Here is a 21,342-nt window from a genome sequence, read left to right as displayed (position 1 = left end):
GTACACTGTAGCTGTCTTCAGACACACCAGAAGAGGGCATCAGATCTCATTACAGACATTGAGCTGATTAATACATATTAAATATGAGGCTGTTTGTGTATGTGTGTGTGTGTGTGTGTGTGTGTGTGTGTGTGTGTGTGTGCGTGTGTGTGTGTTTCATTGGAGAATCCAGAGCTTTGGGGCAGGTAGCAAGGAACTCATGCCATCACTGCCAGGGACTAGAGTGGCTTAATCAACTACAGCTATAGACAATGAGAGGCCACTGTGTGAAACTGTGGAAATGAAGCCTGGATTATGACAGAGATCCCAAGAGATTAGAAGTCTTAGAGCTAAGGAGACTGTCAGACATGGAGTGGAGCCAGCCTGAGAGTGAGAAGTGTATTGTAGGCAAGTGAAAGGACAGAACCACCTAACCCATTTGATGCTGGACATGAGCTATATGATTTAGAGTTTGCCCTGCTGGGTGACTGCTTTTCTTTGGTCCAGTCATTCCTCACTGTGTCCCAACTCCTCTCTTTTGTAATGATACTGCACATTCTGTGTCATTGTATGTTGGACTCATGTAATTTGATTTTTGCTTTTACAAGACATTACCATTAAGAGAATGACTTGAGTCTGAGAAGAGATGTTGTATGTTGAACTTTTAATAGTATCAACTGAAAGACAATGGGGAAATCTGAAGTTAGACTAAATACATTTTGTGTTGTCACAAGCCTATGGGAAACAGGGTGTGGAAATGAGAATAGCCTTCATAGGCTCATAAGTTTGAATACGTGGTCACCAGTTGAGGGAACTGTTTGGAAAGGATTAGGAGGTGTGGCCTTGTTAGAGGTATGTTGCTGGAAGTGGGCTTTGAGATTTCCAAAGCTCAGGCCATTTCCAGTTAGGTCTCACTCTGCCTTGTATGTGTGGATTGTGAGCTCTTTTTTTTTTCTTTTCTTTTTTTCAGAGCTGGGGACCGAACCCAGGGCCTTGCGCTTGCTAGGCAAGTGCTCTACCACTGAGCTAAATCCCCAACCCCGGATTGTGAGCTCTTAGCTAACACCACTACTACTGTGCTCCCTGCCAGGATGGGTATGGACTCTCTCTAAAGTTGGCAAGCCCCCAGTAAACTCTTCTGTGTAAGTAGCTTCAGTCATGATGTCTTATTAGAGCATCAGAAAAGAAACTAAGACATACGTAATTAAGGGAGTGGCTCTGATGAAGTTGCTAAGTATCTGGAACAGATTTTAGAATTTACCAACACCCATACTTATTGACTCCCTTGGTAATATGGAGAACACTGAAAGCCCATTGTTTGAAATATTTGATGGGCTTGCTGGAGGAAAAAGGAACTTTAGTGACTGTACACATAACTTTTGACAGTTTTTTAGGAAAATAATACTGGCTGGTTGTTTCTAGCATTTTTGGATAAGCTGATAAAGGAAAAGAATGGATTGTATGATAAAAATTAATCAATTTCTTATATCTCCAGATACAGTGACAAAGGAAAATAATGAACGCTGGTAAAATTACTCAACTTACAGCATCTACAGATACAGTAGCAAGAAACAAAAATGAACCCAGTGATACAATTGACTGGCTCTAGATGCACAGACATAATCTAAAAGTTTCTAAGTATGCCCTGGAAATGAATCTTCTCTCCAGAAGCCATGGAGCTCAAATTGCAGAAAAGAAAACCAAAGCTCTCATTATAAGACTGGTTGAATGACAACAAAATCCAGCATTGGAATTTGATACCCAACTTTGGAGGGTGTCAGCAGTTTAATAAAGGACATTGATTGGTAAGGAAAAGGATCATGTAACATGGGCTGGGGATGTGTTAGGGGACCCTACTGAGGCTGAGGACATTGAACTTCAGATTCTGAAGTGCTGAAAAGTGTGACAGTGGGCCTATATTTACGGACTCCATTGGTCTTACCATGTTCCCCATCATCCTGAAGTAGCTGGCCTAATAGAATGATGTAATGACCTTTTGGAGACACAGTTACAGCAGCAATTAAGTGACAGTAGCCAGGAAGGCTGGAGCAAGGTTCTCCACACAGCAGTGAATGATTTGAAGCCACATCCAATACATGGTATGATTTCTCCCATAGCCATTGTTCATAGATTCAGAAACTACGGGGTGGAGAAGTAACTGGTTGCATTAGCTAACATCTTACTGACCCGCTAGGGAAACTTTTCATTCCTTAAGTTCTGCTAGCCTAGAATTTTTGGTTCCAGATGGAGGAGCACTCCTGCCTGGGGAGGCAGCAAACATCACAAGGATCTAGAAGTTCAGACTTCCCCAGCCATTGTGGGCTTCCAAAGCCCTTAAGCCAGCAAGCTATTACTGGGTGATTAGTTCAGACTGCTAAGGAGAAACTGGATTGCTCCTGTATAATGGAGGTAAGATTATTTCTGGAGTGAAAGAAATCCTCAATCTTCCCAATGCTGCGACCTTTTAATGCAGTTCCTCACCCTGTGATGGACATTTTGTTGCTACTTCATAACTGTAACTTTGCTACTATAATGTGTTGTAAATATCTGATATGCAAGACTTCTGATATGCAATCTGGCTGCTTTAGAAAAACCCAACCGATACAATACCAATGGCACTAATGAAGCATAGAGAGACGATTCAGATAAGCACACAAATTTTAATCTTACCAAGTCAACTTACAACAAAAGTGCTTACCAAATGTCGTTGAACTTCACAACACTTTCCGTACTTACCTCCATAACCTGCTGATCTGTGCTGACAGTCCTCCCTAAGATGGACACTAGAGTGTTCAGCGATTGTGGTCCATACCTGCAAAGCAAGGAGGAGCTGCTCAGTGAGCAACAGTACTTGGAAAAAAGCTGCATGTTTCAGCAGTAGATACATAGCCTCATTGATATCATCTTCCCAAATCTAAGGGAAACCATGCATGAATTTGTGCATGGCAAGTAGGAAATCTGTTATGCAGATAACTACTAACACTAAAGAAATACTTATATACACTGTTTTGTGCAATAATGTTTGCAGTTTTATTTAAATATTAATATATTTCTTTATAACAACAATCATAGGCACCTATTCTGTGGTCAGTTAGAATTCATAGACAATGTCTCAAAGCAAACAAACTTTATAAGGATGTATATAAATAAGTAAATGCTGTCTCTCACGAAAGAATAGTGAATATGGAATAAATTTCAAAACCCACTGGCTAAAATGCTTTGCGGTATGCTTAAACTTATGTTTGTGTATTTTCTAGCATGTGCATCTCTATATTTGGACAGTCTCAAGATGTCTTGGTACCATGATTTCTTTAGCTCCATTTAGAAAACAAATATTGTAAAGTGTTACAAAGAAAGAACAGATACATACCGATACAAAGTACTGCTGTAGTAGGGGGGAGAGGGAAGGACTGACTTTTGGATGCATTAAAAAAGAAAGAAAATTGAAATAAGATTATTATAGTGGGTTGAATAAGAAATTACTTTGGTAGATAACATACATCCTTTTAAACTCTCAGAGGAGGATAAAGACAGGAAAGAGAAGTAGAGAAATCAAATGAGGGTTTACTCTTACTAAAATGCCATCAAGAGGAAGGGCTTTGATTTCTTTCCTTCATGATGTATTATTGGTGGCCAAGTTCTGCATTCAAACCAACTGCATTTTTGGATTACAAGAGAAAACTTTAGGCTGTATGGAACACAATAGCTGCCATTTCACAGAGCACAAAATCAAACCCTAAGTGTCAATTAGTAGACAGACAACAGACCAGTATTGTTTAGCTTGCAATTGAGATGACAGAGGTGGAAAACATTGTCTCTTACATCTCTCTCTTTCTCCTGGGATAACTGGTCTATCAGAAAATGTGTAATTAAGTGGTATTAGCATATTACTAGGTTCAGAAGGGCTATGCCTATATGATGCTAGGTAGCCGAAAACTCTGGGTTTCTTTCTTGGAAACTTTATAAAAATTGTTGCAGCTGTGCCTTTCAATCTAGTTTATCATGAAGATTTGCAACATAACTATGTTCAATGCCTACTATAACTTCAATAAGCCATAGATATTCTGATATATAAAGACCTAAGAGTGCATTCCTTTGCCATTTAAGTGTATATGTTTTCATCATTAATTTGAACTTCAGCTTTCAACAATTCATAATTGTATTGTTTATTCAGAAAAACCATTAGCAAAATTGAATAAGACTTCCAATATAAATTAAACACTAGAAACAAATGTGTTCAATTTGTAAAACAAATTTAATTGAGTATACAATATGCTTTGTAGTAGACTGTGCAAAAGAAGTAAACTAATTCTATTTACCATAAATATAACATATTTTATGAATAAAATATAAAAGTAAGGAAGCCATGCATTAAAAGTTTATGCACTTACAATTCTACAAACTTCATGGAGATAATGAGCCTCATTTAGAAGTTTTTTTTGTTTTTTTGTTGCTGTTGTTGCTCTTGTTTTTTTAAGGAATTCTTTATATGTTTTATTTAATTACTTACATTGGTTAATTAAATCAATCGTGAAGTAATCAACACTTTAGAGAGTAGAATTTAAGTCTTACTAGGAAGTTGCCAATACTTTTCTATTCTCTAAAGGCAAGAAAAATTCTTGTGAGGAATAAAACTTATGCATGTAGGCCTTTTACATTAAAAGCAATCTTTTTCATTATTAAGGCCCTCGAGGTAGGAGACAGATTCAGAGCAGAGAAAAATTGCACAAGTATTGGAAAAATATCATTGTGTGCCTTTGGCTTGCACCTAATTTTTCTTACACTCAACATCACTATGACACATGTGTCAGAATGACTGAACCAACAGTTCCTTAATTTTGAAGTGAGAAATCTGTTCTGATAGAAACACGCTCTCATGCTGTACTTTCCAGTCTAGAGGCTTCCACTGATTAAGGAGGTGCCCACGTGAGTCAGGCATCACAGCAAGACAAGAGTGCTCTCCAACGCCCAGGTGACACCATGTATTTATTTCTGGGATTAGTGAGTTGTTTAAAGCAATTTTGAAGTTTGAATTCCCACGTGAGCTTTGCAGGAGTCAACAAATTAATCAAGGGACTAGTTTAGATCCATCAGTGTTGCCCATTAACTTCTGTATCCTGATGAAGATGGTCTTTAGCTGGGCTGTTCAAATAGGGCAGCTTCTAGTTACATTGGACTCTTCAAACAGGGATAATAGAACTGGCAAACTGGATTTTAATTTTTGAAAATGTTGATTAATGGAAGTGTAAACATCTACATGTTAGTTAGTGGCTATCAAATTAAGCAAGGTTATGGGTTTGATTTTGCCTGTTTGTCAGTTCGTCAGGGTCTTACATTGTAGCCCAGACTGGCTTGGAATTCATTATGTAGCTCAGGTTTACTGTGAAGTCATGGCAATCTTCCTGCTTCAGTCTACCAAGGGCTGGGATCACAACTCACACAATTGAGTGTGAGGTACCACACTCAATTCGGCTATATATAATTTTAAAGACAGTATGAACTGGGCTCCTGTTAAACTTAGAGTTATTTGGGAAACCAGTAAAAGGTAGAGACTTTCTTTTACCAGTTTTCAAGGGGCAGGTGTGCTTTGGAGTTGACGTGCTTAGTAGCCACTCTGCCAAGTCTTAGAGTCAGTTGTTCAAGCTCATTTGGCTGCGTGGATTGTACTAGGGGTGAGAGGCACAAGCTCACTATGAACCATGACAATGCATACTGTCCTTAACATCTATAAGTGGTTTAAGTGCACAGTGGCCAGATGTTACTGAACACGTAGCCTTGGAGATATCTGTGATCCTTTGCCTTCCTCAGCACCCAGTTGTTTGTCAGAAGGAGTGCAGACTATGGCAGGCATGGGTGACAAGGTGCATTCTCAGACCAATCATGACTGGTCCTTGGGGACTCTGTGTTTATTATTTAATTATTTATCAATTGGTGGTGGTGGTGACTGAACCCAGAACCTCATCTACGCTAAGGAAGAATATATGTGTTTATGCGTGCGTGTGTGTGTGTGTGTGTGTGTGTGTGTGTGTGTGTATACATATGTATGCATATATATAATACGTATATGTGTATATGTATGTGTGTTCAAATTAGGAATTCATTACGAATATATATTATATATAACATCTTACATATCATATCAACCCTAGTCAAGAGGCAGAGCAAGTAACCAACTGATGGGGAATATACATAAGTAAACAGAAAGGAGGGACTTTGAGACTGCGTGGAGAAGGAGCATTTTCTTCTGTGAAATCAGTGGAGTAAGGTCAGCTGGGCGTTTTCTCTGCCTCTCTGAGCTAGCAGATTTTCACACTACCATTCCACTCCTGAGTGTTCATTGGTAAAATTGAATGTTTAAAAATTCTGTTTTTAAAACAAGTGTTTGTTAAAGCCTTGGTGATAGGCTTCATGAAACACATGAATGGATGGGGTATTTCCATACCAAAATTATGACTTACTCAATTTAATGTTCCTTAAGAGAAACTTCTTGATGGACATAATTAGGCAACTGAGATAGATAATAGTATATGCAATCCATTTTCATACAGGAAGCCAAAATTAAGGGTAAGTGGTCTTGGATGTTTTCTAGTTAGTGGTGAGACAAACTGCAGGAAAGGTCATCAGTTTTTCAGTGAGTGAAAGAACTCTTCTGACATAGGCTGAAGGTGAATTCCTAGGGGACCATACACAGTGGCAATAACCTAAAATGTTTAGGGTACCTATTGGAGTCCACTGACCAACACTTTGAAAGGAGAGAACCCATACGCAGCACTGGGCTTTTGACTTGATAGCTTATGGCTCCTGCACTGTTTCCCCTTTGTACGAAGGCCTACATACATGCACCATATCAGCAGCACTAAGTGGACTCAGTGAGTTACAAAAGAAAAAGAACCTATGAAATTGAGAGGGAATTTGTGTGTGTGTGTGTGTGTGTGTGTGTGTGTGTGTGTGTGTGTGTGTGTAACAGAGGAGGAGGAAATGGGGGATGGGCTTGATCAAAAAACATCAGACCCTTGTTTGAAATTATCAAACAATAGAAACTATCCAAGTTATATGCTCTGGTAAAAATAGGAAATAAAGATAATTAGTGAGTTAAATGAAAGTGAGGTCCTAGGGGGTGAGAAGAGGGGATAGGGAACCCAGAGGGGAAACTGGGAAAGGAGATAACATTTGATATGTAAATAAATAAAATATCCAATAAAATAAAAGAAAAAAAGAAAAGTGAGGTCCTGGGCCCCTTCTTACCTTTCATACACAGCTACCCAATTGTTGATTAGAAAGTCCTTTGCAACGTACCGGCCAACTTCAGATTCTGCTACAACCTCTATTAAATTTGTTTCGTTAAAACGGGAGGGAAACACAGTGATGTCATACTCCATAAATCTATGAGAGTCCAGTTGTAAAACAAAAATAAGCTTTAGAATCCTAGGAAAAGTTAAATTTGCATGGAATTTTAAAAGCTCGTGGTTCTAAGTCATTGCACAGATATGTTTGTTTCTTATTTTTTTTCTCTCTCCCTTTAGATATGGATTATGTTTGACCACCAAGAATGTCCAAGGTAAGTTGATCATCTCACCTGTTAAGTGTCCTCGGATCTTTACTACAGCCCATTGCATGGACAAGATGGAACAAGTCCTCCTGCTCCTCGGTTTTATTGATGTAAAGATTAAACAAAAAGTCCCAGTCCTTATTGCTCCCCAGAGCAATGGCATTGCATAAAACCACCTTTTCGATCTGAGGAGGTATTCTGAAAGGCACAAGAGGAAAAGGCATTCCCTGTGGTAGTTCAGAAACACAGTTATCCAAGGAATCATACTCAGAGGCATAAATCTAGTAGTATCACTTGATAGCTGAGCTATAAAGATAGAAGGGAGAAATCTAAAGAAGCGAGTAAGGGAGCCATCATTAGCTTCATGCTGAGACTCATCCATTTGGCTGAGTTTTCAAGGAACTAATTTATAAACATCATAGCATCCATCAATAAGGTGGTTTGGTCTTGTGCTTCTATCACATTTCCTTAGAGTTCATCTGAGGTGGTAAAGGAAAGGCAATGAAGTCCCAAACACCAAAGTCTCAGCAGTTAATGAGACTGAAAACTCAGATGGGGTGGGAGGCTTCCTGTCCGTCCACCCCACTCCCACCCTCCCACCCTGCTTAAACATTCTTGTTGGAGAAACAAAATTTATATAGAAAGGGAGAGAAAAAAAATCTATATATTCGTAGCTATAACATTAGCAAGGCAATCCTAAAGGGCAATCTACTAAGATATAATACAAGCACAGACCATGCAATCTGTAAGTGCTTAGTGAGAAAACACGATGGTGGCCAAAGGCTGTGATCTCAATGAGTTCTAATCTCTTGTCACGCCCAGAACTGACTTAGATAATCCGAAAAGAAATTGAGGAGCTCAACGGAGTGAGAGCAGAAATAATCCCTCTCAACTATCAGAACACCGCCAAGGATGAGAAACTACAGGCTTTGACACAGGAGTTGGGCAAAGAGAGCTACAATGAAGCTCTTACGCAGTCTCTGGATGAGCCATCCATTTTCTGAAGAGCTCTCTGGACAGCTGGAGACAGTCTTCAAGACCCAACCAACAGGCAGTTTCAAAAAACTTTTTCAGTGGTAGTCTTGAAGGAAAAGTCAAAGCGAAGTGGTTAACTTTGAATTATCACCTTCATTTATTCTGCTTCCAAGAATGTGTTTCACAAAACAATGAGAATTTTAAAATATCCCCTAGTACCATCAGTTTTCTTTTTAAAAATAGTTTTTATGATGACAAACATATTAACAATTCAGAAAAGCATTTTCAGAGAGGTCCTTGGGCACCAGCAAGTTCCTAAAAATAGTATTTTTTTTATAAAATTAGAAATAAATTATTCCCATCATTCATCAACCTTAAAGACACATGAGTGCACATATACTATACATCTGTTGTCAATTTACTTTCTCCCTCTTTTACAAAAATTCTATTATGGATTAGAAATATCTGTGGGGTATCTGATCTAATATGCTGAAAAATAGCATGCTTTCTCTATTCAAGAAAAGATTTTCTCCCTCCTATGCAATTTGTTTTCCCTTGCTAAGCATCCAAACCCTCCTCTATCAATTACTGTGTGTGTCCAAAGACAGAAGGGTTTGTTTTATTTTTATAGCTAAGCAAGGGTCTGCATTACTGTTCAAATCAAGGTCAAAGAAAGGCTCTGAACAACAATGAACCCAAGGACGTCCCGCTTTGTTGTGTGTCTTGCTAAAGTCATCAAGTTTGGGGTCTGGGCGAAAGAAGCCAGACTGATTTTCAAGTTGTTAGAAAATATCAGAGTCAACACTCTTTTGTTCCACCCTCTAGTTTCCAAGCAGTGTGGCCTGGACTTGGTGATGAGCAGATTTGGGATGTGTGTGGGTGGAGGTCCCCTGACAGATCCTCTTAGATATTTGTTTATGAGTTCACTCCCTCTCTCCACCCAACTCAAACTTGGGCTAGCTGCAAAAAGATGGGATTCTGTGAAATTCTGCCTGGCCCAGGGTGTTACCAAATGAAAGCTTTTTCACTCTGCTTTAGGAGAGCCTAGAATGTATCTGGTTAATATGTGTGCTGCCTCGTTGAGTGCATTTGTGCTCACCTGTCCAATCACACAATTTACCTCTGACACACTATTTACTTGCCAATCCAGTTCTAGATAGACTTCTTTTTTTTTTTAAGTTTTTATTTTATGTATGGGAGTACACTGTAGCTATTTTCAGACACACCAGAAGAGGGCATCAGATGCCATTACAGATGGTTATAAGCCAGCATGTGGTTACTGGGAATTGAACTCAGGACCTCTGGAAGAGCAGTCAGTGCTCTTAACCACTGAGCCATCTCTCCAGCCCCCTAGATAGACTTCTAGTTGTAGACTATGGCACTAACTTCTACTGCCTCAGCAGGGTACTACAACTGAGTAAAAATGATCATATTTGTGTGTATTTTTATTTCTTGTTTGGTTTGGTTGATTGAATTTTAATGTTTCTAGAAGTTGTAGCTATAGATGGTGGCTACCACCAACCTCCAAATCTAGACTTCCAACATATATACACAAACATAACAGAGGTACCACAGACTCATGCTTCCTTTCAGCTTCTTCCTAAGCCACCATGAAAAAGTATTTGCTCCCTCTAGGATAGTCATTTATAGCAATTAAACATGATCATATGTAAGTAATTGAACAGTATTATTGTCAACCTAGTTCCTATTTACATAATCGTACAATTCTTGCTAACAATAAATAGAGAAATGTGAAGTAACCAGTTAGAAATGAGGAGTCTGAATGGACCCCATCCCTTAACCTTCATTCTTTGTGTCCCCAGTAACACATTAATTTTGTATTGATGGATGAAGGAAGTAGAAGTATTACAATTGTCTATCTGTAATTTAAGGTATTATATCATACGAAGGAGAGAGGGGTGAAGGTAACAGGGCTTTGATGCTCATCCATTAAGAATGTTGTTTCTTCCTGGTAAAACGTATATTTTTATAAATTTTTTATTTGAATCTTTTAAATCTACTCTGATATATGAGTTTTAGCCAAAAAAGTGGGATAAGAGCTCTCTGCTCCTCCTTAATCCAGAGACAGCTGCATCTTCTCATGCAGTGCCAGCCTCATCCTGTGGGACAAGATGGTGAAAGTTGGTGTGAATGGATTTGGTCGTATTGGGCACCTGATTTCCAGGACTGCCTTCTGCTTGGCATCTGGCAAAGTGGAGTTGTTGCCATCAATGATCCCTTCATTGACCTCAACTACATGGTCTACATGTTCCAGTATGACTCTACCCCTGGCAAATTCAATGGCACAGTCAAGACTGAGACTAGGAAGCTTGTCATTAAGAGGAAGCCCATCACCCTCTTCCAGGATTGAGATCCTGCTTACATCAAATGGGGTGATGCTGGTGCTGAGTATGTCATGGAGTCTCCTGGTGTCTTCACTGCCATGGAGAAGGTCAGGGCCCACTTGAAGGGTAGGGCCAAAAGGGCCATCATCTCTGCCCCTTCAGCTAATGCTCCCATATTTGTGATGGGTGTGAACCACAAGAAATATGAAAACTCTCTCAAGATAGTAATGCATCCTGCACCATCAACTGCTTAGCACCCCTGGCCAAGGTCATCCATGGCAACTTTGGCATTGTGGAAGGGCTCAGGACCACAGTCCATGCCATCACAGCTACTCAGAAGATTTTGGATGGCCCCTCTGGAAAGCTGTGGCGTGATGGCTGTGGGGCAGCCCAGAACATCATCCCTGCATCCACTGGTGCTGCCAAGGCTGTGGGCAAGGTCATCCCAGAGCTGAACGGGAAGCTCACTAGCATGGCCTTCTGTGTTCCTACCCCCAATGTATGCACTGTAGATCTGAAATGTCTCCTGGAGAAACCTGCCAAGTATGATGACATTAAGAAGGTGGTGAAGCAGGCATCTGAGGGCCCACTTAAGGGCATCCTGGGCTATACTAAGGACCAGGTTGTCTCTTGCAACTTCAACAGCAACTCCCCCTCTTCCACCTTTTTGATGCTGAGGCTGGTATTGCTCTCAATGACAACTTTGTAAAGCTCTTTTCCTGGTGTGACAATGAATATGGCTACAGCAACAGGATGATGGACCTCATGGCCTACATGGCCCTCCAAGGAGTATCTCCTCCTGGACCATCTCCCTCGCAAGGATACTGAGAGCAAGAGAGAGGCCCTTGGTTGCTAAGGAGTCCCCATCACAACTTAACCCTCAAAACTGAGCATCCTTTACAATTTCCATCCCAGACCTCCATAATAGCAGGAGGGGCCTAGGGAGCTCTACCTACTCTCTTGAATACCATCAATAAAGTTTGTTGCATCCACAAAAAATGGGATAAGAGTTGTCTCTAGCCCTACCTAGAAATATGACCTTATAAATGGCAAGAAAAATTCCTATCCAGCAGGAGGCTTTTTGGTAAGAACAAAAATACATCATTCACTTCTCCCTTGAGTATTAATCCATTGTGATATTATAGTAATGCTGGTCATAAGAAAATGACCCCTCAGATAAGGTATCTTATATGTGCACACACATGTGCACTGCAGATTAATATCACAAGCTATTGCTTCCTCTAAGGACACACATAGTTTACCAAGGCTGGAATTATTCTAAAATAGCATATAAACTCTCTCAGTAGTCGGTACTAAGATTTTAGCTATTAAAAAAAGATTCTCTTCACAAATATGGAAGTCAATCTACTGTTGTTTTATTCAGTTATGACCGCTTAAAAATACTTACAGAGATAAAAAATTGTCTTGTAATGATGCCATATTTTCTCGAATTATAGCTGAATAAATAGTCCATATTGAGTTAAGTCTCTTCAGGAAATACTTCTATAAACCACACAAAAAAAGGTTACTATTAGTTCTGGCACACAATATGGAATCCCAGTGTATTATTATTTATCTGAAAGATATTATAGAGATATGACACTTTTTTAGACCTGGTCTTTGTTACTAAATATACTTATTTATTTTTAAACTTCTCCAGGCTACTGCCTCACACATGAAGCAGTTTGTAACTATACCAGTGAGTGTGAATGTGAGGTATGTATAGAGCCTGGCACAGATTAACAATTACTGTTATTTGTTCTCCAAATGTATCAACTGGTAAATATGAGGCTACAAAATCAGGCATTCATTAACCTTACTAAGAACCAACTAGATGCTATCGCTTCACTGAAACTCTCTGAGTCAGTACAACTGTCAGTTTGTACAGACTTGGCCAAAAATAGTCACCAGCAGCTAGCAACCCTCCTGGAAGTCAGCTTCCCAGCATCCACTGAAGCTTCCCACATTACTTTGGATAATAGAAAAAAAGAGGGCCTGGACTCTGAGGTGTTTACAACAGCACCCTCAGAGTGACCTGGAAACTCATTGGCAGTCATCACTCTCAGGTCTACTTGTGGACCTTGACTGACCAAAGGGTTGCTAAATGTCTTACTCTGACATCTTTAGTCCAAATCCTATTCAATTCTACTGATGGGAATTTTCCCTTTTATTTTCCCTCATTGAAGATGACATGTCACTGTTTCATTCATAAATGCTAATTTCCATCTTTATCTTCTTGACAACCACAGCAGCTTTGAAACTTTTACTTTTTCTGGAATGTATTTCCCAGGTTGAAATTGCTGATCTCATAGACCTGAACATTAGGTAACATTAATGCACATGGGATTGGTAAGACACTGATTTCTTGCCTACAAATAAATTTGAGAAGTTGTTCCTAATAAATACTACTTTTCTATAAAAGAAATGTCATTTATACCCCCCATGGAGATTTTTTGTTTTGTTTTGTCTTGTTCAGATATATTCTAAGTTCACCAGGAATGAAAAACTCTGACAATCTTCTCCCTTACTCAACTCCAAGACCAGGTCTATGGCTAATGTGTTTCCATCTAAGAATAATCAGTTATAGTTACAAAGAAATAAATCACCAAACATCTGGAATGAATAGAACATTGCCTTTGGAAAGGCCTGTCCCACAGATGCTGGCCAGAACATAGAAAGAGGAAAGAAGAATGGATTTAAAAGCCACATAACCAAGCACGAAATCACCTTCAATAATGGGTATAAATAATAGTTCTTCACATCATAAACAACTTCCCTGTTTATCAAGTTCACCAAGACTTCAAACCACACTAGGATTTCATCTTCTTTGGCAATGTACTTGGTCAAATCAAGTGCAGTCTCAATCTCGATGTAATTGTTTCTGTTTGGTTAAAAAAAAACACACACACATACACTCAAAAAACCTTGACCTGCTGAAAGATTTTTCTCTCTTTCCGTATCTGCTCTGTTTCTCAATGTCTAACTTCAACCAAATGTGAAAACAACCCAAGCAGAAGGGTAGTAATGGTCCCATCATAGTTCTAACAGAGAACTCAACCAATGCTGCAAGGCTTCCACGTCCATTTGGTTCATTCAGGCATGAGAAACTGTAGAAAGCCCAGGCCAAATGCTGAGTGACAGAATATGATTATGATGGTTCTTACAACAATATAAATTCCATCCAGCAGGCATCAATCATTAGCATTTTCAGCCTAATGCTCTGCCAGCTGCTGGTGGACAGAGAAGCCAGTGTGTGACTTTGCAGTTGTCTACAGCTAAGGCCCTCAGTGCAGAGTCCAGCTGGCACCTAGGAAGTTGAGGAGGGCGTCTCATAAAGTATAATGACTACGATAATAAAGTTCCCAAAGCAAAAACACCAGGGGGACAGGAGAAGTCAGAGAAAGCCTCAAGGGGAAAAAAAACCTTAAGAAGAGCAATAATAGCCATGTATGATGGAAAAGAAAGAGAGGGCAGCACAGGACAAAGGGGGAACACTGGGGAGCACTGTGATGGGCTGGCAAAGCCAACAAGCAGGACATTCTGTGTCTAGTGAGAGGTGAGGCTAGTGGATCAGGTCATTCTGGGTCTAGTGAGAGACAAAGAGAATGGATCAGGTTTGAACCCAAAGAGATCATTGCAAATCAAAATAGAGAAGTTTAGATTTCTTGGGAAGTAAATCTATTTTTAAAGCACCCAAAATAATGTGAGAGAGTTGATATCTAGAACTTGTACGGTTACCATGCTAAAGTCTTACTGGAACTCAAGGAACTAAAGGCTAAAGGCTAAGGCAAAAGGCCAGCAGAGAGATGACAGAAGTGGTGGAGTATGTAAGTAGTAGAATTGGGAAGGTAGGGACTCAGAAGCTATTAACTACCAAGGACAAAGAGATATGACATGATGAGGGCCAAGCATGAGACAGGGTAATAAGGATGCCACTGGGCTTTCAAGTTTTGGCAATGGGGAGAATAGGGATATACGTCACACACACACACATGCACACACACACGCACACACACACACGCACACACACACACACGCACACACACACGCACACACACACGCACACACACAGAGAGAGAGAGAGACAGCGACAAATATACCAAAATGAAGATGCACATAGAGATTGATTGACTAATTAATTAATAACATGGGACATTTAGAGACAAAAATAAAATTTGGTGGTTAAGATAACAAAATGACTACAGGATAAATACAAGGCACGGGAGAAAAGAGGGCACAGGGCCCATTTAGAACAGAACTGAGCATCTTCCATTTTAGCCCCTTAGCATCTTACTGAGCCTTGTTCCTAAAACAATCACTTAAGTTATAAGATGGACTGAGTCACACAAAGGAAGGAAGGAAACACAAACATGACTGTGCTTAAGAATGCTCACAGTGTCAGGAGGAAGTAAAGCCAGAAAATCAAGTGTTTGTGTCAAAGCGTCAAGAAGCTAAAAGAATAGTTTTCAGAGGATATGGACAGCCACATCCAAGTCATACTCAATACATATCAGGCATAACTCTGGGCACACTAGGTAATTATATATTTATATATATACTATATATGCATATATGTGTATATACATGTATATGCATACAAATATATATATACATATATATATTCTTTAATTTTACTGCCTGAAAACTTAAATCCTGAAAATATAATTATATTTCTAGTTTTTTTATATTCTTTTGCTTGTTTTTATTTCAGTTTTTGAGACAAGATTTCCCTATATAGCTCATAATCTCCCATCTTTGAACTCTTAATCATACCAGCCTTTATAACAAAAGAGATTATAATGACTGTAAATTTAAGTTGATTCAGTTTATAAATTACAAATTATATTTTCTGTATTATACCTCTTTATGCAAATGATATTTATTTAGCCGGATATCCTAGCATATGATACTTGTGAAGGCTTATGCTGATAGGTGGGCTCTGTGGCCCAATGGCTAGCACAATGGATTTATTCTTTTTTTCTTTTCTTTTATTGGATATTTTCTTTATTTACATTTCAAATGTTATCCTCTTTCTGGGTTTTCCCTCCAGAACACCCTATCACATCCCCCCACCCCTTGCTTCCATGAGGGTGCTCTTCCACCCACCCACCCATTCCCTCCCACCTCCCCACTCTGGGATTCCCCTATTCTGGGGCACTGAGCCTTCCCAGGACCAAGGATCTCTCCTCCCATTGATGCCCAACAAGGCCCATTCTGTGCTATGATATTTCTAGTTTTAGTGGCATGGCTTATACTAGTCTAGTACATACATATAGAATTTATAATTCTGCAGTGTATCAAAACATAATGCAGATATCCTTACTGTTAGCCATCACCTTTGAGTAACTTCAAAATCTCAGATTTTAGTTTACATCTATGCAATGACAATTTATGCTATAAAATTTCTCTAAGAGTATAAAATTTGTCCCTAATCTTGTTTTGTTGTTTGTTTTGATTTCTGTCTTGCGGTCTCACAGCAATGCCCCTGCCTCGGACTCCCAAGAGCTGAGTTACAGGTTTAAACAACCATTTCCCTCTTTTGATCTAATCTTAATCAGTTAAGGCCTTTGCATGGTAAAGAATCAATTTCATAGCCACAAGGATGTGACTTTTATAAAGTTCTCAAGACCTCCCCTGTAACAGTGAGAGTAGAAAAGACACTTACTTAGACAAGGCAAAAGCATCGCTGACCAGCTGCAGCCTGTTAATGACAGGAATGGCCTGCAGAAAGAAACCCAAACATGCTCAAGAAAAGGGGAAGACATTTGCGAAAGGACAACTTCAAGATCATCATAGCCTAAAAATCCCTTCCTAAGAAATTTGTCTCATAAGTAGAGAAATAGTGGCTACTAAGAACTACCCATAATGTGTGCTTTTGATAACAGATCCTTCTGATATCAATTATAATCTTAATCATGGCAGACAGTTTACTAAGACACTCCCCTAAAACATACCATGTTAAAAAACATAGTTCTCAACTGAGGTTTAAAAGCTTCTCCGAAGGAGAATGTATATAGCGAATGCTACTGCAATATAATATCTTACTGATTTTCAGGAAAATTTTGTCATAGCAGAAAGGAAATAAATTTTATATAGCACTATTTTTGTAATATTTATTATTAATATCATTACTTACTAAGATTATTTTAAATGGGCACTCAAGTGGCAGGTCCCTTGCGGTCTAGACACTGCCGGGATCTGAAGGGACCAGATCAAAAGCTCCCTGCACCCAAATCCTGTGGGAGGGAAAGCGAAACCTACAGAGGGGCAGACATGCCTGGGAAGCCAGAAGAGACTACACTCTGCCCACATTTCTGACTCAAGAGGAAAACACCTAATGCCATCTGGGACCCCAGTGCATGGGGGCTCCGGGAAAAGGCAGCCCAGGCCCTCCTGGTTGGTGCCCTCACAGAGAGCTCAAAAGCAGCCCCCCACGAGCAACTTGAGCCTCAGGACCACAGGTAAGACCAACTTTTCTGCTCCAAGCAACCTGCCTGGTAGACTCAGGACACATGCCCACAGGAACAGCAGAAGACCAGTAGACAGGAAAGACTACACGCCCAAAAACAGAACACTCTGTTCCTATAACTGGCTGAAAGAAAACAGGAAAACAGGTCTACAGCACTCCTGACACACAGGCCTATACAACGGCCTAGCCACTGTTAGAAATAGCAGAACAAGGTAACACCATAGACAATCTAATGGCAAGAGGCAAGCACAGGAACCTAAGCAACAGAAACCAAGACTACATGGCATCATCAGAGCCCAATTCTCCCACCAAAGCAAACACTGAATAACCAAACACACCAGAAAAGCAAGACCTAGATTTAAAATCATATTTGATCATGATGCTGGAGGACTTCAAGAAAGACATGAAGAACTCCCTTAGAGAAACACAGGAAAACATAAACAAGTAGAAGTCTATAGAGAGGAATCACAAAAATCCCTGAAAGAATTCCAGGAAAACACAATCAAACAGTTGAAGGAATTAAAAATAAAAATAGAAGCAATAAAGAAAGGACACAGGGAAACAACCCTGGATATAGAAAACCAAAGGAAGAGACAAGGAGCCATAGATACAAGCATCACCAACAGAATACAAGAGATAGAAGAGAGAGTCTCAGGAGCAGAAGATTCCATAAAAAGCATCGACACAACGGTCAAAGATAATTTAAAACGGAAAAAGCTACTGGTCCAAAACATACAGGAAATCCAGGACACAATGAGAAGATCAAACCTAAGGATAATAGGTAAAGAAGAGAGTGAAGACTCCCAGCTCAAAGGACCAGTAAATGTCTTCAACAAAATCATAGAAGAAAACTTCCCTAACCTAAAGAAAGAGATGCCCATAAACATACAAGAAGCCTACATACAAGAACTCCAAATAGATTGGACGAGAAAAGAAAATCCTCCTGTCACATAATAGTCAAAACAGCAAATGCACAAAATAAAGAAAGAATATTAAAAGCAGTAAGGAAAAAAGGTCAAGTAACATATAAAGGAAGACCTATCAGAATCACACCAGCCTTCTCACCAGAGACTATGAAAGCCAGAAGATCCTGGACAGATGTCATACAGACCCTAAGGGAACACAAATGCCAGCCCAGGTTAGTAAATCCTGCAAAACTCTCAATTAACAGAGATGGAGAAACCAAGATATTCCATGACAAAACCAAATTTACACAATATCTTTCTACAAATCCAGCGCTACAAAGGATAATAGATGGTAAAGCCCAACATAAGGAGGCAAGCTACACCATAGAAAAAGCAAGAAACTAATTGTCTTGGCAACAAAACAGAGAAGAAAAGCACACAAACATAATCTCAGATCCAAATATGAATATAACAGGAAGCAATAATCACTATTCCATAATATCTCTCAACATCAATCATCTCAACTCCCCAATAAAAAGACATATATTAACAAAATGGATAGGCAATGAGGACCCTGCATTCTGCTGCCTACAGGAAACACACCTCAAACACAAAGACAGACACTACCTCAGAGTGAAAGACTGGAAAACAACTTTCCAAGCAAATGGTCAGAAGAAGCAAGCTGGAGTAGCCATTCTAATGTGGAATAAAATTGATTTTCAACTAAAAGTCATCAAAAAAGATAAGGAAGGACACTTCATATTCATCAAAGGAAAAATACACCACAATGAATTCTCAATCCTAAATATACATGCTCCAAATACAAGGGCACCTATGAACGTAGAAAAACCTTACTAAAGCTCAAAGCACACATTGCACTTCACACAATAATAGTAGGAGATTTCAGCACCCCACTCTCACCAATGGACAGATCATGGAAACAGAAATTAAACAGAGACATAGACAGACTAAGAGAAATCATGAACCAAATGGACTTAACAGATATTTATAGAACATTCTCTCCTAAAACAAAAGGATATACCTTCTTCTCAACACCTCATGGTACTTTCTCCAAAATTGACCATATAACTGGTCATAAAACAGGCCTCAACAGATACAGAAAGATAGAAATAATCCCATGCATCCTATCAGACCACCACGGGCTAAAGCTGGTCTTCAATAAAAATAAGGGAAGAATGCCCACATATACATGGAAGTTGAACAATGTTCTACTCAATGATAACCTTGTCAAGGAAGAAATAAAGAAAGAAATTAAAGACTTCTTAGAATTTAATGAAAATGAAGGTACAACATACCCAAACTTATGGGACACAATGAAAGCTATGCTAAGAGGAAAACTCATAGCTCTGAGTGCCTGCAGAAAGGAACAGGAGAGAGCATATATCAGCAGCTTGACAGCACACCTAAAAGCTCTAGAACAAAAAGAAACATATACACCCAGGAGGAGTAGAAGGCAGGAAATAATCAAACTCAGAGCTGAAATCAACCAAGTAGAAACAAAAAGGACCATAGAAAGAATCAACAGAACCAAAGTTGGTTCTTTGAGAAAGTCAACAAGATAGATAAACCCTTAGCCAGACTAACGAGAAGACACAGAGAGTCTGTCAAAATTAACAAAATCAGAAATGAAAAAGGAGACATAACTACAGAATCAGAGGAAATTCAAAAAATCATCAGATCCTACTACAAAAGCCTATATTCAACAAAACTTGAAACTCTGAAGGAAATGGACAATTTCCTAAAAAGATACCAGGTACAGAAGTTAAATCAGGAACAGATAAACCATTTAAACAACCCCATAACTCCTAAAGAAATAGAACCAGTCATTAAAGGTCTCCAACCAAAAAGAGACCAGTTCCAGACAGGTTCAGTGCAGAATTCTATCAGACCTTCATAGAAGACCTCATACCAATATTATCCAAACTATTCCACAAAATTGAAACAGATGGAGTGCTACCGAATTCCTTCTATGAAGCCACAATTACTCTTATACCTAAACCACACAAAGACCCAACAAAGAAAGAGAACTTCAGACCAATTTCCCTTATGAATATCGACGCAAAAATACTCAATAAAATTCTGGCAAACCGAATCCAAGAGCACATCAAAACAATCATCCATCATAATCAAGTAGGCTTCATCCCAGGCATGCAGGGATGGTTTAATATACGGAAAACCATCAACGTGATCCATTATATAAACAAACTGAAAGAACAAAACCACATGATCATTTCATTAGATGCTGAGAAAGCATTTGACAACACCCCTTCATGATAAAAGTCCTGGAAAGAATAGGAATTCAAGGCCCATCCCTAAACATAGTAAAAGTCATATACACCAAACCACTCGCTAACATTAAACTAAATGGAGAGAAACTTGAAGCAATCCCACTAAAATCAGGGACTAGACAAGGCTGCCCACTCTCTCCCTACTTATTCAATATAGTTCTTGAAGTTCTAGCCAGAGCAATCAGACAACAAATGGAGATCAAGTGGATACAGATTGGAAAAGAAGTCAAAATATCACTATTTGCAGATGATATGATAGTATAATTAAGTGACCCCAAAAGTTCCACCAGAGAACTACTAAAGCTGATAAACAACTTCAGCAAAGTGGCTGGGTATAAAATTAACTCAAATAAATCAGTAGCCTTCCTTTACACAAAAGAGAAACAAGCCGAGAAAGAAATTAGGGAAACGACACCTTTCATAATAGTCCCAAATAATATAAAATAACTCGGTGTGACTTTAGCCAAGCAAGTAAAAGATCTGTACAATAAGAACTTCAAGCCTCTGAAGAGAGAAATTGAAGAAGACCTCAGAAGATGGAAATATCTCCCATGCTCTGGATTGGCAGGACTAATAGAGTAAAAATGGCCATTTTACCAAAAGTGATCTACAGATTCAATGCAATCCCCATCAAAATACCAATCCAATTCTTCAAAGAGTTAGACAGAACAATTTGCAAATTCATCTTGAATAACAAAAAACGCAGGATAGCTAAAACTATCCTCAACATGAAAAGGATTTCTGGGGGAATCACTATCCCTGAACTCAAGCAGTATTACAGAGCAATAGTGATAAAAAAAAAACTGCATGG

The 21,342-nt window shown here is 39.2% G+C and overlaps 1 protein-coding gene and 1 pseudogene across 8 annotated transcripts in view; one reads left to right on the top strand and one right to left on the bottom strand.

Annotated features, from left to right (window-relative positions):
• The window catches only part of Lvrn (laeverin), a 109,043-nt gene that overhangs the window by 1,866 nt on the left and 85,835 nt on the right, over positions 1-21,342 (bottom strand). For 5 of the 8 annotated variants that reach the window (XM_063277658.1, XM_063277656.1, XM_039097207.2 and 2 more), the window contains 7 exons: positions 16,514-16,569; positions 13,576-13,729; positions 12,257-12,351; positions 8,502-8,609; positions 7,556-7,726; positions 7,225-7,362; positions 2,716-2,791 (listed from right to left, as the gene is read on the bottom strand). In XM_063277658.1, coding sequence (XP_063133728.1) covers positions 2,716-2,791; positions 7,225-7,362; positions 7,556-7,726; positions 8,502-8,609; positions 12,257-12,351; positions 13,576-13,729; positions 16,514-16,569 — 798 coding nt within the window. Of the gene's footprint in view, positions 1-2,715; positions 2,792-3,349; positions 3,394-7,224; positions 7,363-7,555; positions 7,727-8,501; positions 8,610-12,256; positions 12,352-13,575; positions 13,730-16,513; positions 16,570-21,342 lie in introns of those variants that run through there. The other 3 variants (XR_005496111.2, XM_063277657.1, XR_005496112.2) reach the window with 3 other exon arrangements.
• LOC134482940 (glyceraldehyde-3-phosphate dehydrogenase-like) lies at positions 10,553-11,835 on the top strand (annotated as a pseudogene).

The sequence above is a fragment of the Rattus norvegicus genome, chromosome 18, assembly GCF_036323735.1.
Source record: "Rattus norvegicus strain BN/NHsdMcwi chromosome 18, GRCr8, whole genome shotgun sequence".
Classification (NCBI taxonomy): Eukaryota; Metazoa; Chordata; class Mammalia; order Rodentia; family Muridae; genus Rattus; species Rattus norvegicus.
This window is presented reverse-complemented; position numbering and strand designations above follow the sequence as displayed.